Below are 19920 nucleotides of genomic sequence, written 5' to 3' on the forward strand. Positions count from 1 at the left end.
TACAGAAATAATAAATGTTCTGTGGTGAAATTTACCCGATCAGATTTAACTTGCTGTGTTATATGTGTTATAAACATCTGTTGACATGGACTTGGACAGTTATTTTTCAGGCTGATCCTTAGACAGGGGTTGTTTTCTAGTTTCTTTTCAGCGTACAAGCAACTTGAATTAACAGTCTTACTAAGAGCACCACCGAGGTACATTTACAATTTGTCCAGATCAATGATATGCAACGATCACACCTGATGTGGGCTTTGCATTTGCTGTTACACTGCTCAGGTGGAAGGGAAAAAAAAAAAAAAAAAAAAAATCAAGGTGTCGAGCAAAAGTCTGTCATTTCATTGGTGCATAGAATTAAAGGAAAGAAAGCAGGGAAAGCTGTGTGTGAATACAAACACACTTCAAGAATTTGGTCGTACAGCTCAACACTCAAAACCACTATAAGGAAAAAAAACAAAAAAACAAACACATTCTCTCTTAGCAGTCAGAGTAAATCTATGACAAAAAGAAAGAAAAAAAAAAAAAAAATCACACAACTACATAAACTAAGAAAAGCGCGTTCACCATCATGCACACCAAGCATTAAAACCTCTACTGTCAATGCAAGACTCAAACAATGCCAATTAGACAGATAGCAGGGGTAATTATACAGAAATGGCCAGCAGTGTGATGTTACCATAACACTTTAACAGGTAACAAGAGGTAGAACACACGGCCATTTCCATACAATTACACCAGTGTCACACAATATGGCCGAGCCTCCTGCTTCAATTGAGGAACACACATCTACAGAAGTCATACCCACGTTCTGCTATCAAAAGTGCATCCAAATTTACATGTTGTGAGACCAGCACCGATAAGAACAATATTGACATCATAACAGTAAATATCAAGTACATGATTTTTCAGAATGCCCCACAAACACAGTCAATCGGATTTCTAGTTGCTTTACAGGTAACAAGTTGAAAGGGTAACACAGAGGGTCGTCAAAGGGAGAGAAAAGACCCTCAATATGATGAAGCCTTTTTATCATACAAGTAAAAAGCTTTGTGGACCAATCCAGTGAGGATTTAAGGTGGTTTACAGTGATAACATCTAGCACCTAGAATCAAGATGTTGATGTTTGTGCTTCCATGTCTTTTGATTATTAATCATGTAAAAGTTTGTAATCTTGTTTGGCTAAGAAAGATTGTGTGTTACAAAGGATACACCCAATTTTCAGGCTATAAAATCTACAATGTTACAAATGACCACATAAATACTTCATCCCATTAGAAAGGCATGAAGATGCTGATAAGCACTAAGAAACGCTACTAAATGCAACATGCTAAAAAACAACAATAACAAAAAAAGCCCTGATTATCTACCTCTATAAATGACCCAAATTCATGTGAGATACCCCACTGTTAAATCTCTTGGCTAAAAATGATGCATAGTTAGAAAATATAGACTACCCGCCTCGAATCAAGACTATGAACATTCGCCAGCTTAACTTAGCAGTAAAACTTACGTGGGATGTTAGGAAATGTCTAAAATTATTAGTAAGACTGTAATAGTCTTAGAAGGCAAGAGAATATTTGCATTTAAAATCTGTATACAAATAGACAGTGTTAATTTAGACTACATGTGGGCCAGTCATTTAAAAAAAATTCTTTATAATATTTTCAGCAGCCTCCACTGAAAGCTTATTCAAAATATACCTTACATTACTATATATAGTATAAAGACTCACAAAAAGTCATTTGCATAAAACCTAAGCTTTTGTGCGACGACTGCTCCCGATTCCTGGAGCAAACACTATAATCCAAGAGTTTTTTGTTTTTTTTTTAAGGGAATTTCAATCAGTTCAACTCCAAAATGTTGCAGCTTTCACTCCACTGTACCGAATGCCTGAATATCAAGACGCCACACAATTATCGCTCTGACAAAGACACTGCAGAAAACACTATTCTGCTGCTATATACATTAAAAAATAGAAGTAGGGTTAATGTGTATAGAGGGAGAAATGAACAATTATCACAAATGCCTAAATGTCTAAAACATGAGTCAGCTACATGCATATTCATTACAAAAAAATGATTGAAGTTAAAATTAGACTATAAAAACAGAAGGGAACAAAAGTGATTTCATCAAGTTCCCTTCTATGTTGATTTCTACATCATGTGTCTTTTATCAACACGGCTCAGAGTACATTAGAAAGGAGTCCTTGTTGGGAACCAGTCCCAATACACTATTTCTCTGAATGGGAATTAGGTTACTGGTGCAACTTTGTCAGTTCAGACTAACAAGTGAGGCAGAAGAGGATAAAATGGCTGTTCTTTAAATCTGAACGCTAAAAAGCCCCCATCCAGAATAAGCTGTTGGTTCAAGGGTTGATAACAAATCTGACGCAAAGAATCCTTTAGTAAGTTGTCACCAGATTTGGCATAAAATGGCCACCAATGTAAATCGAGGACAAATACTGAAAACCCAGCAGACGTGGGCCAAATAATTCATAGTTTTACATAGAAATGACGACAGAAAGGTGGTCTCGAATGGCACTTTTCATCACATGGTGCCCTATGTGAAAATCACACACAACCCTTTACATATTAAGTACTTTTGTCCTGGTTAAAGTACCCATTCTGGTCAGTGCACTTTGCTTTGATTGGCTGATAAATAATGTTTGTCAGAGGAGCAAATCATCAGGCATATAAACAGTAAACGGGGCCCCTCATATTTTTGATGTCTCCTTCTCCCTTCAAGCACCAAGACCATAACAAATAGTAAAAACGGGAGAAGGAGGGTGAACAGCTTCTTCTAAATTATAAACCACCCCAATGTAAAATGTTACTGCCCACTAGTTTGGAAATGGTAGATTTCATCTCTCAGTGTACAAACTTTTCCTTTTCCTCTTAGACTTTGCAACCGGTTTCCCTACAACAAATACAAATACACACAAATACACAACATGTAAATAAAACCTTTTCTAACTCAAACCCAATGAAAGAGGGATTCTTTTGCATTTTAGTCTAAAAGCTGGCTGGGTTAGGGGCTGAAGTACAATTGTAGACATATGGGCAACTGACAGGTTTGTTCAGTAGGGAGATCACGATGTGAAACCACTGTGATGCTATCTACCACTGACAGCGGGACAGTGGAGGGTAGTGTGTTCCATCAGTGGGGTCTCACCCACGCCAACCTGGGGTTGTGTGCTCTCAGGCAAAGTACATGGTACGCAGCGTGTCCTGGTGGATCTGAACAGCCTTGGCCAAGGCCTGGTGGTCACGCCCGTTGCTCTGGCCTGATGTATGACTTCCTTCGGCACTGAAATTACACAATTTTAAGAAATTACAGAAATGACAACTGCCTGGTGTTTTCATAAACATTTAGTGAGATTTGACTGACAAGAATATATGTCCAGATAAGGTGGCAAACACAGCAGGTGACTCGGAGTCCTTACCTGTCATGCTCTTTGTCCACCAAGTGATACCGAGCCCGGAAAGCCACCAAATGGGCGTAGTAGGCTGGTGCTGGGATGGAAACTGACCGGGTGCAGCGCACATAGGTGTGGCAAAGCTGGTAGGTGAGAACCTGCAGTTCATCTGAAGAGAAGTGGTTGTCGTCCCAGAGCACATGGTAGTGAGATGGCCTGCTGGTGCCCTGCAAGGACAGATAATGAATCCACTGTGGTTATTGGCCAATTTGGCTGATGATCAATTTGTTTTTCATGTGAGGCCAAAATTTGCTGAAATACTCAGCAGGAACATGGCCTTTTTAACTTTGGTTCAGTTACAGTTGATCCTAATCCAGTTTTTACCTGAATGCCAGCGTGACTGCAAAGGTAGAAGTCAAACTCTGAGGGGTGAGTGATCTTGGTATCCACTGTGGTGCCTGCAGGGATGTTGCCACTCTTCCCAACCTAAAGAAATGCAGACAAAAATATGTTGGTGTCATTACCTAGTAGAAGTTTAAATGCTACTGTCCACACATTACTTTGTGTTGCCGTAGTGTCTGGATGAGAAGCACATCAACAGCTGTAGCAGCTGGGTTGGTGCCATCTGTGCACGAGTGTTTTAGTTTAGTACTAAGTTACATCAGTCTGGCATGCACCCTCTCTCATTTTAGAGTTTAAATTCATATCAATTATGCCATACTGACCCTCTCATTTCTGTCCATACAGAACAGTCTTGTGTGGTGTCTCTTTTGCACGACAACAAAGGTGATACCAGGCTGGTAGTCCTTCTCTAGTTTGATGCAGGCCTCACGGATTGCCAGCAGTTCATGCTGAAGAACCTGAATGTATTCAAATCAAAAAAATATTTAAGACTAACAGGAGAAAGGATGCAGAGATGAGAAAAAGAAATCGGCCAAATTTAAGATGTACAAAATATACACAGACAGAAACAGCTCTGCAACTCCTGGTCTCATAATTTGCCTAACATAATTTACAATTACATTCTAATGTTTTATATTTCCGCACCGTCTGTGGCATGTGCATCACCTGGTTGAACTGGCCCTCAGAGATGCCATCGCGGTAGTAGATGATCCTTGTGGGCTTGAAGCGGGTGGACTTGTAGAACTGAATGAGAAGTTCCCTCACCATGGTGGCCAAGTCCTGGATAATATCCTGACGGTGCTGCTGCACCCGCACTGTGGCACAGTATCTGCTGGGATGGGCGTCCATACTACCAACAACCTGAAGAGGAAAAGAAAATATTAGGGATGTCTCCTTGTAGTTCTCCAGTGGTCTTTATCAACAGTCAGGATCTTTGCCCGTGTGTATCTTTGTGCTGGGTGAGTAGCTTAGTGTGGATTTTTACTGGAAACTGCTGCCCACAGGGCTGATGGGAGCAGCTGAGACCATTAAACCAATACAAAGAGCTGAAAGAAGCTGAAGAGCACAGAGAGATGTGTGGTGATTATCTGTGATTTTGGAACTATGACCTCTTAAGTTACACCATATTCAATTATTTTGTTCATGTTCTGTTGTGTGCTGTGATGCTACTTACAGCAGCGATGGAGGGCTTTTTTCCATCTCCTGCAGGCGGATGAGTCACATCTGCACCGAGGAAGATCACTGGCTGCTGGAACACCATCGGCCTGGAACAAGCACACAAGGAAATAAAAAACATATTCTAACCATTTTTTAAATAAATAAATAACGTGATTAATGTTTCGCTTATGAGACATGTACTGTGGGCTTTGGCTCTATCTTTTCACTTTCAGGATTTCACTCAGGGTGTAGTATTTTTTCCACTAACCTGCCCTGTGGGAGCAGGATGTTATTGACGCCGCCCAGCTTCACATTGATCTTCAGACAGAGGTTGGAGAGAGTCTGAGGTGTTGTCTTTTGAACATTCTTCACCTGGACACACTGCGTGGCCATGCCGAGCACTGTGTCCCCGACACGTTTCACCTCAGCTACAACACACATCAGGACAGTAAGGAGATATCAGTTAATTAAACATGATAAAGTGCACACAGGTACATCGACCAATCACAGCCATGAAGGATTGGAAACATGTTTTGGCCTGCCACAGTGGCGACCTGAAAGTGGTTTAGTTTGGCTGTTATGTATGTTTATCATCAGATTACTGGTGTTTAAATGAACGAGAGAGTTGGGCAGACAACAGGGAGAATCACAGAGAGAATGCAGCTTTCTCTGGTCCTTATTTCCTTGTGGTTATTTCCTAAAATAGAAGCAGGCACTGAAGCAGCAGCCATGTTCAGATTTCCCATACCAGCTGCCAAATATAACAAATATAATCCTCACTGATTTGGAAAAGTGTTTGTTTGACGTTTAAACAACTAGAGTTTGTGATTTCAATTAGCATGACACTTCTGTTTAAACAAATGAGTTTGTTAAACAAGGTCCTACCCTAATTACATGCTGTCTTGGCATCATTCTCCTGCTCTTGTTACTTATTTTTGGGCTTTAAAAAGAAACACTAAGTTCATGTGGATAAAGTCGATCTTGTCTCAAAAGCCAGATAAATATTTGTGAAAAACAGTTTTCTTAAGATCTCATTGTTAACGACTACCGTATTTTCCGGACTATAAGGCACACTTAAAAGCCTTTAATTTTCTAAAAAAACGACAGTGCGCCTTATAATCCGGAGCGCCTTATATATGGATTAATTCTGGTTGTGCTTACTGACCTCGAAGCGATTCTGTGTGGTACACGGCGCTCTGTCAAAATGTTTTAGTACGACTTTGGTAAACTACAAAGCCGCACCGCTTGCAGCATTACGGCTATCGTGTTATGGCTATGTGGACGAGGAATGAGCTGAAAAGTGAGTGTATTGTGTTGTATTTTACGTGTTATAACTGAACAATTTGAGAGTTATTGTGAATACGCTAACGTTTGATTTAGCGGTATCAGACTGTGTTTTTTTTTACGTGTTACAACTGAACAAGGTTGGGAGTTAATGTGAATACGCTCATTAACGTTTGAACAATGTTGAGAGTTATTGTGAACGTGTTTAATAAAGTATGACTGACTTATCTGACTGTTTTGTTTCGCTTAATGCACCTTATAGTCTGGTGCGCTTTATATATGAAAAAAGTTCGAAAATAGACCATTCATTGACAGTGCGCCTTATAATCCAGGGCGCCCTATAGTGCTCAAAATACGGTAACTTTAAACTTTAATCTGTAGAATCAGCAGAATGTTCACATCTTTTAAGATGTTGGATATGAGCTAATATTTTGAGTATGGGCGATAGTTGTCATTCAGGATTTCACTACAAATAAAGTGATTGCCTGGGCTTTAAACATGAGTGTCCTTACTGCCCCTTATCTCTGGAGGAAAGTAACACATGTTCAAGAACAACAGTGTATGAGTGAATCCCTCACCGTAGACAGGCGTCTTCCCTGGCAGAATGACCACCACCAGCTGGAGGCCCTGGTAGGTGTACTTGAGGTGCCTGAACATGGGCTCCACGCTGTCTGCTCCCTGGGCGTACTTACAGAAGCAGGGCTGGCCTTGGATGGGCATTCCTGCATCCCTGGAGATCTTCCTCAGCTGATCTGTGAATGCTCTGAGAGAGATGAGGAACTTATTTAATCACGGTTCAGAGAGGTCTGGAAGTTCAGTTTACATGAGACTCGGGTTACAACTGATAATTGAGATCTGACTGAAAAGAAATTAAAGTAATGGACCCACATCAAAGCAAAATGAAGAGGAGGTCAAGAACTCAGACACTTAAAGTAGACAGCTTATCCAGTACTGTGCCTGCACTACCTTCGGTAACATGTCTCAAGGGTTCAAATTCTACCAATGAAATGTTTCTTGAACTAAATATTTATTTGGAGATATTTATTTCATTTAGCCTGAGCTGCAGTAAATCTGAAAAGAAAATCTAAGCCCTAGATGAAATAGAGCCTGCTAATTTTTATATGCACTGTACTTGGCATGCAACATGACAAAGCTTGTAAGATACTCTACATACAGTTAGGTGCATAAATGCAAATGAGAAAAAACGTGGCTTATGCATCACAAATGCATGGCACAGCCCAGCGTACAGACTTATTGTGCGCTCTTACACCACTGTGCAGTGAAGGACACAGGAACAAATCAAATAAGACAGCTTCATGCTGTCACAGAACCCCTGGCTGCAATATTTAAAACTTCAGATAATTCGAGCATTAAGTTTGTAATTTCAGGTGACACCTACAAAATCCAAAAAGCTCAATGAATCCTTGTGTTTGTGGACTTCTAAAGGCGTGTTTCACTACACTATACTCACAACTATTCTTCACCAGACCTTAATCAAACACTGACTGCCATCAAACCCGACAACATGAAATACATTTGCAATATGCTGGAACAGATGCGCTCTATGTATCTCACTTACTTGAGGAGGAGTTCAGTGCACTGTCTCTGTGGGGCAAAGCAGGCGATGGCCCATACTTTGATCTCAATGCCAGTGTGGAACTGCTTGTTCCTCATGTCCCAAACTCCCTGGATAGGTGTGGCTATTGCTTTGTTCTGCAAATTGTAATGACAGCAGCCTTATTAGTGTTAGTGTTAATCACTGTACACAAAATGAATATATTCCACGTGCGTGTAAAGTACATTGACTCCAAGACGCCGTCAACACATCCAGACAGGTGATCTACATACCCTGCCTCCATACAGAATTGAGGGTGCCTGTAGAACGCGGCCGTTCACTTCCGTCATCTCATCTCTCACCATCACTCCAAATTCACGAACATAAGGGTCAGTATTGAAGTTGGCACTTCTCATCTGAAAAAGAGAAAAAACACAGCAGTGAATTTAATGTGAATATCTCGACCTGTCACTTAATCTGAATACCTGCAAACTGTACAAACATTTCAGTTACGATTTTTTTTTTTTTGGAGTTTTTCTTATATATATTTGTACCCTTACAGAACATCAGCGAATATCTCTAATCCTTAATTTGTTTTACTTTCTTTATGTATTGCTATGGCTGCCTGTGTGAATCTATGTACAATATATACAGTTCAGTATGACTGAGAACTATGAGAGGACAGGACGCTAACAGCCAATTTTCACCAGCATCACAAACCCTCTACTCAAGTAGCTAATCAGCAAACACTGAGCCTGTGTTCAGTGTCAAACTAAAGAACTTGGCAGCACAGGCAAACTTTCTACCAATTTAATTTTTCTTGAATCCTCAGTCCTAAATCATATTGGACCTCTGTGCATGTGACAATTTCTTGACAGTCAACAAGACTACAACGACTGGCTGGGAAGAATATTTGTTGGCAGGAACAGCTATCATGTGTGCTTGTTACAAAGTTCTCTGGTGTGGGGAGTCATGTGCCAGGGGTCAGCTACAACCATCGATATTACAGGCTTTTGTTGTTTGGTTTTTTTTGGGTCGTGGTTCCAGCACTGGCCTGACTGGGGCAGTGAGCTATCGAGACTACCATTTTGATACGCTTTACTACTGGCCTCATACAATCAGACAAACAGTACTGATGAATTCTGGCATGTAGCATGCACAATGTAAACACTTTTAGTGTTTACGGTCTCACATTGTTGCAGAAACAGTGTCAGTGCCAAAGTTTTGACAATTGAGATTCTGCTGGTTTTCAAACACTTGGCTAACGTTTGTGCGACATTCAGTAAACATTTATTTCACAGTGACTCACCAATTTACTAATCTCATCCTGACGGTCTGGTGCTGATCGGGCTGTGGCACGGATCATAGTGGATGTTTGATTGTCTGTCAGCTTTTTGATGCAGCGCTGTCCTGCCACAATGTTACACACCTGGAGTGGAGACACAAAACAAAGCATGTTTTAAAGAAAACCAACTGGGTCACTGGGTAATTGGTAACTGATAAGCACACAACGTTGGTGATGATTACCTCCAGAGGTAGGTAGGTGTGCTTCTGCTCCTGTCCCACCTGTAGACATGGGAGGTGGGGGTATCGCAGGATGAGCTTGTACTTGTCTTTGAAGTACTGTGCTACTGTGCATTCAATAGTTTGGCCGTTCTCCTGCTGCAGGGGGAACCTGAGGGAATTAACAAATGTAACACTCAGTATGCCTGTCTAACATTTTCACTCTGCAGACTTTTCACAGTGAGAGAGTTTTTACACCTGTTTGTCCCAATTTTGAGTGTCACCAAACATCATCAAGTCATCTCGATCAAAAGTATTTTTTATTTTTATATTTTTTAAACATATGTATATGTGGTTATCGAGGGATCATCATCCCTTCCTACCCAGGTATGCTTTACAATATTTGCATCTTACTTTTTATGTAACAGTATGTTTCTTGTTGTACGTTTTAGCTGAGTACTTCAAAAACAGTTCACCCCACATTCAATTATTGTGATCACAGTAGAGACAGAAGAGCATTCTTACGTTTGGTGGCTGGCAGGTCTTCTTGTTACATTGCACACTCTGTACTTCCTCTTCATCTGCCCACAGTGAGTAATCTCCACCTTCAGACCTGAACAGAAGAATCACAAAGATTTTTTTTAAATATCCAAAAACTAAAAGAAAATAAAGGATGGATAAAAGGAAATTTGGGATGGCTTAGTGAATGCAATTGCAATTGCAACGCGCTTTATAACACCTGATATTAAAACAGAAGGGACAGGAATAATAAATCTTTAGTTTATGTGTAAAACTCAAGAGACTTCAGGATTATGATTCTTATCTTCAAGGACTTAGAACTGACCAGCTGACTCAAGAATCAAATTTATATCGAAACATAATTCACAGCTATTTTTGTATAAATACATTTCAGCAAGAAAAACACAGCAAATAAACAGTCTGGCAACGTATTACCAAATGGGCTCGTGAGCTTTACATACCTTTGATTTCCTTTGTAAATTTCACTCGTTGAGAGTCTGTTAAGGGCTTCTGTTGTTCTTCAATGCTTTTGAAATCCAGGACCTCACACATAAACTCAATTACAGGCTGGGCTTTGTAGAATGCAGTGGCTGAAACTGCAAACAGACCAAGCACAGAGAGATGAGATTCATAGAAACAACCTTATTTCAACCAACCTTTATCCAAAGCAACATGGAAATTACCATCAATGTTGAGCATCATTTTCCAGAGGGAAGGCCTGACGGACTGATGGAAGCCAAACCACACCTCTCTGCCACCACCGAGGGGGTTCGAACATCCCTCTGAGGGAGTGAAGAAAGAACGGCCCACTGGGGTATACCTATAACAGAAAACATGAAACCTGATTAACATGTTCAGAGAAACAGACACTTTATAAAGAAACTGAAAGAAACAGCATACGCTCTGTGATAGAGGGTACATCAAGATGCTATGCTAACAAACAATCTCTGCCTATAGGAAGGTAATCACAGTGTGAGAAAATGAAATGAATGAGAAACAGGTCACATAACACTTTTCTATTGTGCTATGTTTACTCCTTTCGGCTAGATTGCCTTTATCAGGGCAGGGGATGAATTTGGCTTCTGTTTATTTGGATAGAACTGGGTAATCACTCATATTGTGTGACCAGATTTTCACTTAGTTCAGTGGATTTGTATCACTTGTGACTCTGTAAGTCTGTACCTCACATCAGATTTAACGTTTCAGAAGAATGTTCAGCAATAACATGAAATATATGCAATTTGTAATTCACCTCTGTGGTCATTTCACATAACTACAATTATTTTAAATGCAAATATGGAGGGAAATAATAACCTATAGAGGAAACCCATCATCCATATATGAAACAATGTTCAAAAATCAAAGACTCACCTCATAGAGGGCAAATGTCTCATGACCACATCCAAGGCTTGGATAGTCTCAAAAGGGACGCTGGGTAGCCTCCCTGATAGTGCCTCGTGCAGAGCTTGCAAACTAACACAGGACACCCACTTGATGGATACTTTGAAGCTGCGGTCCTTGCCTTCACCAGGAATGGTCACCTCGAGTTCCACCTGTGTGGTAGATGGGCAAGAAAATAAAAAGACAGGAGCAATGTTTAAGTAATTGTGCATATTTGTCCAAAATTGGAGATTTTATTGTTGCGGGTCATCCTACATAATACATACTTTGTCTCTGCCTATAGGCAAGGGCATGGCAGTATAGAGATTCTTCCTCCCATCATACACTGGTTTTCGATCACCAAAGATCTGTGTTTTAAAGTGCTGGACCATGTGCTCCACAATTTCACTGGGAACAAAAATGAAACAAATGAATTACCACAATTCCCAGGTCACACCAAGCACTGATCTGCCGTGTTCCAGGGGCTGCTGATCATCTATACACATGCACATACCGATTGACCCTCCTGGGGCATTTCTCAGGCTTGATGTCGATGTCATAATGGTAGACCTCCAGTTTGGGGATTTCCATCTCGAAGAAGTTGGCCTGGAGCTTGATTGTCCTGCCCATGGTGCCAAAGTCTGGCCGTGATGGTGGCTTGAACACATATTCTGGCACTGGAGGAGATGGGGGTTCTGAAACATTGGGAGAAGTCGACAGAAAATGATTAAGTGCATAAGAAGGATCACAAACTCACAAGATCTTACTCAACATTAACAGTGTCAAAAAAAAAAAAAAAAACGTTAGAAACCATTCACAAAAAAATGAGTGAGGAATTTTCTAATTCGTACAATCTATGTTGAATTGCAGGGTAAAAAAAATGTTGGGGTTTTTTTTTGTTTTTTTAAAGGTTAAATTTAGCACAAATTCTCCAAGATTATCCAACTGTACAATCATTTTATAGGATGTAGATTGTGGTGCTGTTGAACTGTACTGTATTATACAGGGAGCTGTTTCTGTTCTTTAGCCTATGCTCACTGATAAAAACACTGATAAAAATAGGGTGGACAAAATAGTACAAGCACCTGTCCGTATAAAGCAATACATTTCAACAGTACCAGTAAGCCTCCAATGACCATGAAGTTGAATGAACACCTCACTAGAACAGCTTCAACACAAACTGAAAACTGAGCTGTCATTAATGTAGGATTTATTGCAGGACTGTTGAATTAGACTGCATTAGTTTTAGTAATGTGTGCCTACTAAACTGCTAACTGAGTATGTATTCCAGGTTAATATGTTTTAGTGAGTATTAAGCTTGTAAATTGGCTGGCAAAACTCAAATTGTCAGTTACTGATAAGCTATTTAAATATTTTCTTAAATCAAAACCAGTCTGTTCTTCTTACACCCTGAAAGACTTCCTGAGGTGTCATTCTTTTTTTTTTTAATTATCTTGGAGAAGATGTAATAAGCTTCCATAATTGGTCAACATGTTGAACCAAGAAGCTCCATATCTGCAAATTCAGATGTTACAGTCAGACTGACAAAGCACTCTCTCCATTCCCCTCAGCGCCTTATCTTCATGCCCCAGCCTCTGCTTCATTCAAGCAGAATAACACCCATAAAACATAATAATATATGGTGGGTGTTATGAATGGCCTCTGGTGTGTATACGTCCACTGCTATTCAAAGCACAAAATGATGTCCATTTAGGGGAAATTGGCTATCTGGAACGACCTTGTCTTCTTTAGAATCTCACCTAGAGCACCAAATCACCTGTGTCCTACTTCCTGAACAATTTCATTATCCAGTCTGCCATAAGGTTAAAATGCGCTTTGAATGAGTAAATACTGCGATGCTTGAAGAATGTAAAGAACACTTTTTTACATCATGTGGGCAGTTGGCCCATTGCTGGGACCAGTTTTAGGCTTTATAGCCCAAATATGGGAAATGCTTACCAGAACTTAATGACCCAGAGGAACGGGGTCCCTCAAGCATCTCAGCGGCTACAGAGGACAAAAATTACATGTTATAAATGCTCAAAAATCCACTTGGCCTCATTCACACTGCACTTACACATATAAAGTGGTGAAGATGTACATCTGAGTTGCATTAAGGACAGAAATTCCCCTCTACACAATTAAAATTATGTAGAGAGGGTAGGTGCAATAAGCTGTAGCTTCAGCCTTCACCTTTTTCGGCCAATATTGGTGCGTTTCTTGGTTTTTTGTTTGTTTTTTTGAGCATATTTATATGCATATGGGCCAAAATAAAATTGAACTGAATTGAAATCTGTTAGTACTGCTTAACAAGATAATATGAACAATTTCTTTGTGAAGCTAGCAGCAAGAAGAGGCAAATTACACAGCGCTACCATCTTTACTTCCACAGGTCCATTGCAAACACTTGCTTCATTTTAGTATGTCTTACTCTCTTATCGTTTCCACAACGCCATCGTCCACAATCAAGGGCGACTTTTTCAAAACGCTTATCAATATGCACACAGAAGCAATCATGCAAGCTGGCAATCTTACTCTGCTGAAGCCACCCTTTCTCCTGGGAATAGACTAATGCTACATGTCAATTCATATTTCAGTTTTACGACAATAAATATGCCTCTTAACACTGAAAAAAAAAAAAATTCAACAACAATTACTAAATTTCAGAGAAATTACAATCCAGAGTTGATGCCATTTGTTTTGTATGTTACTCAGGGTTTTAAAAAAAAAAAATCAACGATTAAGAGAAGATCTTATTTGAAGAGCAAATGCTACAATATTCCAACATTAACTACCTGTCCAATGAGAGTCAGCTGTTTACACTAACTATTCCTAACCTCGGCCAAACTTCGTGGGCACACATATGTATTCAGTGTCATAAAGTCCGTGCTACATTGACAGAGCGATTTGACGGTGTCAGGAAATGAATATCTCGGGCAAAAACGGTGTAACATAACTACATCTACATCATTTAAGTTGGATACTGTTAGCTAACCATAGCTACCAGTGGTGATTAGATTAGATAGCATGGTCGGCCGCTAAACATTGCTTTAACTCTATATATAATGTTAAAATGCGAGGCACTCGAAACCATTATCTGTGTTTGTAATCGTGTGGTTTGGTACGATTATGTACTCCAATCGATCCCGCCTCACGAAATTACATCGGGAGGCTAACTAACAACAAGTTCGGGAAAACGAGGCACCGCTGAAGCTAACTTGGCTAACAGCAGCTCGTTGTTGTTGCACGCTAGCTAAGCTTACCTCTACTACTAATGCCTCCACTTAAGACTGGAACAAGATTTTCTTGATCAAAGGGATTTGTTGACTTTTATAATGACCAGCTAAACGACACAGGAGTGTGGTCAGTGTTTCGGCAACGACACGCTGCAATGTGGCAGCAAAACGCTGCAACTAGTGAGTTGATTTTTGCTAGCTGCATCAATTAGCCGATGCTAATGTTAGCTACAGCACTTACCTCCAGCAGAGGAATACATTTTGTCGACTTTTTAAGCGTGTCGTGGACGTACAGATACTCCACTTTATTTTGGCCAAATTCCACCGAAACTCATACGTGGTCGAAAAGTATTAATATATACAAGAGCGAGGGAGGAAGCCCAGTTCGGAAATAAAGATATTTAGTAAGCCAAGTGGTAAATATTTGGAGTCTCTCATCCTCGGCACGGCCCCATCCCCCCAACACACAAAACAGGAGCCGAGTGAAAAGATAGCACAGAAAAGACCCATGCAGGGCGAGAGGGTTCCCTCCCATCTACTTCCGTCTTTGGTCACTTCCCATTAAGCGAACTAAACCTTCATAAATAGGGAACATTTTTATTGTATTCCTATTTTACAAACGACGCGTTTATCCCACAAGCGCAATAATTTAAGGTGCTGTGCCACTTAAAAAGCTTGACACTCAACTGAAAAGAAAAAATAACAGACACTACATGTACTGTTACTTGTACAAAGTATTACACTTTAGATAAACTTTTCTGATATATTAAATTGGTTTATTAACCTGTGAACCTGTTCTAATTTTAAGTTCTAATAATTTTTTTTTAAAGGAAGGGAACTTTTTTTCTTTTTTCCTATTGATCAAAACATTTTCCATTTTATCTTATTAATAGGAGGGGAACTATCTTTCTGTCTGAACTCTTCAGTGACGTCAGACGCACGCTGCGCGCTTTCAGCCTTGACCCCGATTCAAATTGGCTAACCACAGCAACGCTAGTTTTTTTTTTGTTTTTTTTTTGGATTAAATACATAAAAATATATGTATGTGTGGCGCTGTAGCATGTGGCGAACAACACTGTTCTGGTTTAAGAAACAAGGAGCCGCAAACCGAGTCGGTAAAAACTTGTCAAGAAGCAAGACATCACAGGAAGAAATCCGTGGACGCGGTGGGGGAAGTATTTCCGGGTTGGCAAAAAAGGTAAGCTAACACCTAGGTAGAGTTGCTAGCTCAGTTGTTGAAATAAGAAAAGAAAAGCATAACAACGTGTGTAGATTAATATTTTATTTATTAAAAAAAAAAAAAGAAATTAGTCCTTTTTTTGTTTGTTTGTTTGTTTGTTTGTTTGTTTGTTTTGTTTTCATGCCTACAGCAGACATAAAAAAAAAATTGCCTTTCTTCAAATAGTAATGCATTGTTGCTTTTTCTTTCATGAACTTAAAAAGAATGAAAAAAATTAACAGTTTACTGTGGCATATGCAAAAGTTTGGGCACCCCACTGAGTCAGTAAGTATTCTTTGGCAGATATCACAGCTTGCAAACACTTTTTGTAGCATTTCAGAGTCTCTGCTCTCGAGTTTTCACTCTCTGAGATGTTTTAGGCTGCCTTGCATGCACAGTTTTTCTATGATGGCCTGCTTTGGATCATTGTCCTGTTATAGAAGTTAGCCACTTTTCACTGTCACTTTCTTGATTGACTGGAGGACATTTGCATCCACATTAGCTGATGTTTAGTGAAATCCATTCCTCTTTCTAACTTTGCAATGTTTGCAGAGGCCCAAAGAATAACATCTCCACCCCAGTGCTAACAGTTGGCAAGATGTTCTTTCCACTGATGGCTGCTCCTTTTTCCCTCCGAACACACCTTTGGTGACTGCATCAGAAGAGCTCAGTTTTAACTTCATCTGACAGCACTTGTTTCCAAAATGACTTATTCAGATGTTGCTCTGCTGACGTCAGACATAGACTGTTGTGATGAGGTCGCATAGGTTTCCTTCTGGTGACTCTTCCATGTAGATGCTGCTTGTGCATCAACTCTGCAGAGTTGAACGGTGCACCGCCACTCCTGCGTCACCTGAACCTTCCTTCCTGTTTAGCACTCATATGGGTGTTTTGCTTTGCTTTTCTGCCCTGTTTCAACTTCCGGTTCCAATTTATATTTACTTCCTACCTTATAAGTCCTAAATGAGTCAATGAAGGCCTAACAAGGTAATAAAAATTCTGAGGGGTGCCCAAACTTTTGCACATGTCACAATTACTGTTTAATTTTTCCCCCTACTTTCTAAGTTCATGAAATAAAGAGTAACAGTGCATTAATTGTTGAGGAAAGGCTAATTTTTTGTGCCCATTTGCTGCAGGACTGATAAGTATTGATATACAGCAATCTAGCTGTAGTTTTTGTATTAAAAGCTTGTGGCTTATTGCAAATGTGTAACTGTAAACTGTCTGCAGCTCAGAAAGTCTGGTCTCCTGCAGTCTTGTACTGTACCCTCTTTCTCTGTTCACTGTGAATATGACACTTGATAGTGGACACACTGTATCCATGATCCAAGCTAATATATGATACTAATAAAATGTAAGACAATGTATCCAGTTTGGGTCATTTCTATCCTCACACCTTTTGCCTGAAATCACTTTGGACACTTTGGTTTTTCGTGTCATATGTGTTTCATTTGCTTTTGATTTTAAAACTTATATTTTAACAGTGAGCTCTAAATGATCATCCTTCTCTTTGTCAAAACGCAACGTCTTTGTGGGTTTACCCCTGGAGTGAGCTTGACGCCCAGCTCCCCGGTTTGTCCACTGGTCGGCGCTGTTCACCACTGAATGTGTGGACTGGGGGAGTGAGCACTGATTTCGCTCAGCACCAGGTTTTAAGATAAGATGAATAAATCTTTTAATGGCCCTGTTGGGAGATATGGTCAATATTCGCATTACTGTAGCTACATTACCAATCAAAGACCAATTGTCACGGATTGTAAAAGTTGCTTTTGTGGGAGGGCACCCATTGTTAGTTCCTCAATATATTATATTTTGCACATTAATCATATTGAATATGCTGATAATATTTTCCACACCCCACATGTAAAACGGTTACACATGTAAGACTATATTTTAAGGAATGGGATATATCGAATATTTCATCAGGTTTAGCCAATAGTAGCTAAATAATGAGCCCAATGATCGACCTAAGGTAATGGTGTTTTAGGCTTTATTTCTCTTTAAAGTGAGATGATTGTCACATTGGATTTCATGCGATCCCTTTGAGGTTATTTTGCCTAACTAATTTAATAGAATAACGTTAAGTCTACTTTAATAAAAATGCATAAACGAAGACTAATGAAGACAATGGTAATAATCGGTCAGTCTTACAGCAGGAGGTCTTTTTGGTAATGAGGTTTTGTCCCTCTAATTCATCCTTCTGAAGACGTCGACTGGCGACACGGCCAACACTTTAATTGCTCTCATTGATTGATAGAATAAAAACACAACAATGCAGTCACATAGCCCGGGTGGTTTCCCCCCTATAAGAAAGCTGGCTGAGTGAATTGGGTGTAGCTGTGTCTGTGTGCGCCTTGGCCAATGGAACCAGATCCTCCCTGCAGTGCGTAAGAGCGCGATTTAGGATTTAACCAAGTCTTTGCTGCGAGGCTGGCTGCAGTCTTCACCAGAGCCCGACGGCCCGAGAACCTTTCAACAATGCCAGTGTAGTATTCACACCACTCTGGAGTCAGACTGCCTCATTTATTTTTTATTTTTTTGCTAATTAAATAAAACAAACCCACGCGTTCGCTCTCGAAGTATGACTGGAGTATTCGACCGGAGGATCCCGAGTGTGAAACCCGCAGACTTCCAGAGCTCCTTTCAACTCTCCGCCATGCACCATCCGTCTCAGGAATCTCCTACTTTACCCGAGTCCACCGCCACGGATTCTGGCTACTACAGTCCCGCCGGTGGAGTCTCTCACGGCTACTGCTCGCCCAGCTCCACCTCGTATGGGAAGCCTCTCAATGCCTACCAGTACCAGTACCCGGGCGTAAATGCGTCCGCTGGAAATTACTCGACAAAATCCTACACTGATTACAGCTCGTATACGACCCCCGCCTACCACCAGTACGCTGGGACTTACAGCAGAGTGCAAGCCCAGCCGAGTCCGCAAGGTACGGGCCCGCAGATTTTTATTATGATAAGAGCAGATTGCTATTTGATTATGGTGTTGCCTTGTAAAAAAAAAAAAAAAAAAGTACAGTATAGACTAATTTTTATCCAATTTTATGAGTTATCTCTTTTTTTCCTGATTGTTCTGCATAATAAATACAGAAATGTGGAATCCGAGGCTTAAGAAAAGAATAATATATTTATTTTTATTTGAAATTATGTGATTGAAGTTGATTTTTGAGGTTTTATGAGAACATGCGTTTTCCTTTTTTTGCCAGAGTGGAATAAATTGTTGTTTATGAAATTGGATTTACTTGGGTTTTAGGGGATATAGATGATAACCCACAGGGGGAAAAAAGATATTTAACAGATTTCAATTTCCAATGGAAGCACATGTTTATTCTTGTTATGATTATTTTTGTCAGAAAAAGAGATAAGCGAGCCTGAGGTGAGGATGGTGAACGGCAAGCCGAAGAAAGTGAGAAAACCCCGGACGATCTACTCCAGCTTCCAGCTGGCCGCCCTGCAGAGGCGGTTTCAGAACACACAGTACCTGGCGCTGCCGGAGAGAGCCGAGCTGGCTGCCTCGCTGGGACTCACGCAAACACAGGTGGGATTTTAGATCGAATTATTTTTTTGAATCTGGTTTCATTTAAAAATGTGGGAGATGTCTTGGTTTCAATGCCTGGATTAAAAAGGTTTCCATTCTGGCGAGCTTTGGGTTTTGTGCGTCTTTACGCACCATGCTCTTTGTTTTTCGTCTATTGTTCTATATGAGACATTAATAGACGTGTTTTTCGATCTTTTCCAGGTCAAAATTTGGTTCCAGAACAGGAGATCAAAAATGAAGAAGATCATGAAAAACGGCGAGCTTCCACCGGAGCACAGCCCCAGCTCCAGCGACCCCATGGCGTGCAACTCTCCACAGTCCCCGGCCGTCTGGGACACACAGGGCCCCTCCAGGCCGCACAGCCTACAGCCACAAAACATCAACACGTCGGCCACTAACTTTTTGGAAAGCTCGGGCTCATGGTACACCTCAGCCGGCAGCTCCATGACTGCCCACCTGCAGACCCCTAACTCGATACAGCACTCACTGGCTCTTGGAGCGGGGACGTTATATTGAAAAACCCTGTTGTTCATTTCAAACCTTTTTTTTCCCTCTCCTTCTATGGGACTCGTGTTCAAATTTCAGAGGAATATGCAATGTATTTGATGACAGTCATAGAAGAAAACGTGTAAAATGTGTAAATGTGTGCATGTAATTTATTGCATTTTGGAAGAATATTAAACGTTTAAATGGACAATGGAA

At 40.4% G+C, this 19920-nt stretch overlaps 2 protein-coding genes across 3 annotated transcripts; one reads left to right on the top strand and one right to left on the bottom strand.

Annotated features, from left to right (window-relative positions):
• Window positions 1–1811: 1811 nt before the first annotated feature.
• Window positions 1812–14913, bottom strand: ago2 (argonaute RISC catalytic component 2). 2 transcript variants are annotated; one of them, XM_071499220.1, is made up of 20 exons: window positions 14694–14913; window positions 13176–13223; window positions 11731–11911; window positions 11504–11624; window positions 11208–11389; window positions 10520–10656; window positions 10298–10432; window positions 9843–9930; window positions 9342–9489; window positions 9124–9243; window positions 8108–8230; window positions 7839–7972; window positions 6838–7022; window positions 5244–5403; window positions 4992–5082; window positions 4484–4678; window positions 4141–4275; window positions 3800–3901; window positions 3443–3642; window positions 1812–3306 (listed from the first exon to the last, which is right to left on the bottom strand). In XM_071499220.1, the coding sequence occupies exons 1-20, from the start codon at window positions 14710–14712 to the stop codon at window positions 3198–3200; spliced, it is 2613 nt and encodes an 870-aa protein (XP_071355321.1). In that variant the 5' UTR covers window positions 14713–14913; the 3' UTR covers window positions 1812–3197. The 2 variants fall into 2 exon arrangements, with proteins under 2 accessions (XP_071355321.1, XP_071355320.1); XM_071499219.1 differs by having other exon boundaries at window positions 3049–3306; window positions 4463–4678; window positions 14694–14859.
• Window positions 14914–17135: 2222 nt separating this feature from the next.
• On the top strand, window positions 17136–19920 carry dlx5a (distal-less homeobox 5a). Its single transcript, XM_071500898.1, has 3 exons — window positions 17136–18610; window positions 19034–19218; window positions 19420–19920. The coding sequence occupies exons 1-3, from the start codon at window positions 18253–18255 to the stop codon at window positions 19732–19734; spliced, it is 858 nt and encodes a 285-aa protein (XP_071356999.1). The 5' UTR covers window positions 17136–18252; the 3' UTR covers window positions 19735–19920.

This window comes from Trachinotus anak, unplaced genomic scaffold (genome assembly GCF_046630095.1).
Source record: "Trachinotus anak isolate AG129_WGS33_773 ecotype Australia unplaced genomic scaffold, CSIRO_AGI_Tana_v1 ptg000016l, whole genome shotgun sequence".
Lineage (NCBI taxonomy): Eukaryota > Metazoa > Chordata > Actinopteri > Carangiformes > Carangidae > Trachinotus > Trachinotus anak.

Bases quoted from the DNA above. Each gene is read 5' to 3' on its own strand.
- ago2 (XM_071499219.1), bottom strand. The intron at 11,625-11,730 runs GTATGTGCATGT...TTTTGTTCCCAG, and splicing joins TGCCCCAGGAGGGTCAATCG to TGAAATTGTGGAGCACATGG. The intron at 4,679-4,991 runs GTAAGTAGCATC...TTTCCTCTTCAG, and splicing joins AAAAGCCCTCCATCGCTGCT to GTTGTTGGTAGTATGGACGC.
- dlx5a (XM_071500898.1), top strand. From the start codon at position 18,253: ATGACTGGAGTATTCGACCGGAGGATCCCGAGTGTGAAACCCGCAGAC. The intron at 18,611-19,033 runs GTACGGGCCCGC...TATTTTTGTCAG, and splicing joins AGCCCAGCCGAGTCCGCAAG to AAAAAGAGATAAGCGAGCCT. The intron at 19,219-19,419 runs GTGGGATTTTAG...GATCTTTTCCAG, and splicing joins TGGGACTCACGCAAACACAG to GTCAAAATTTGGTTCCAGAA.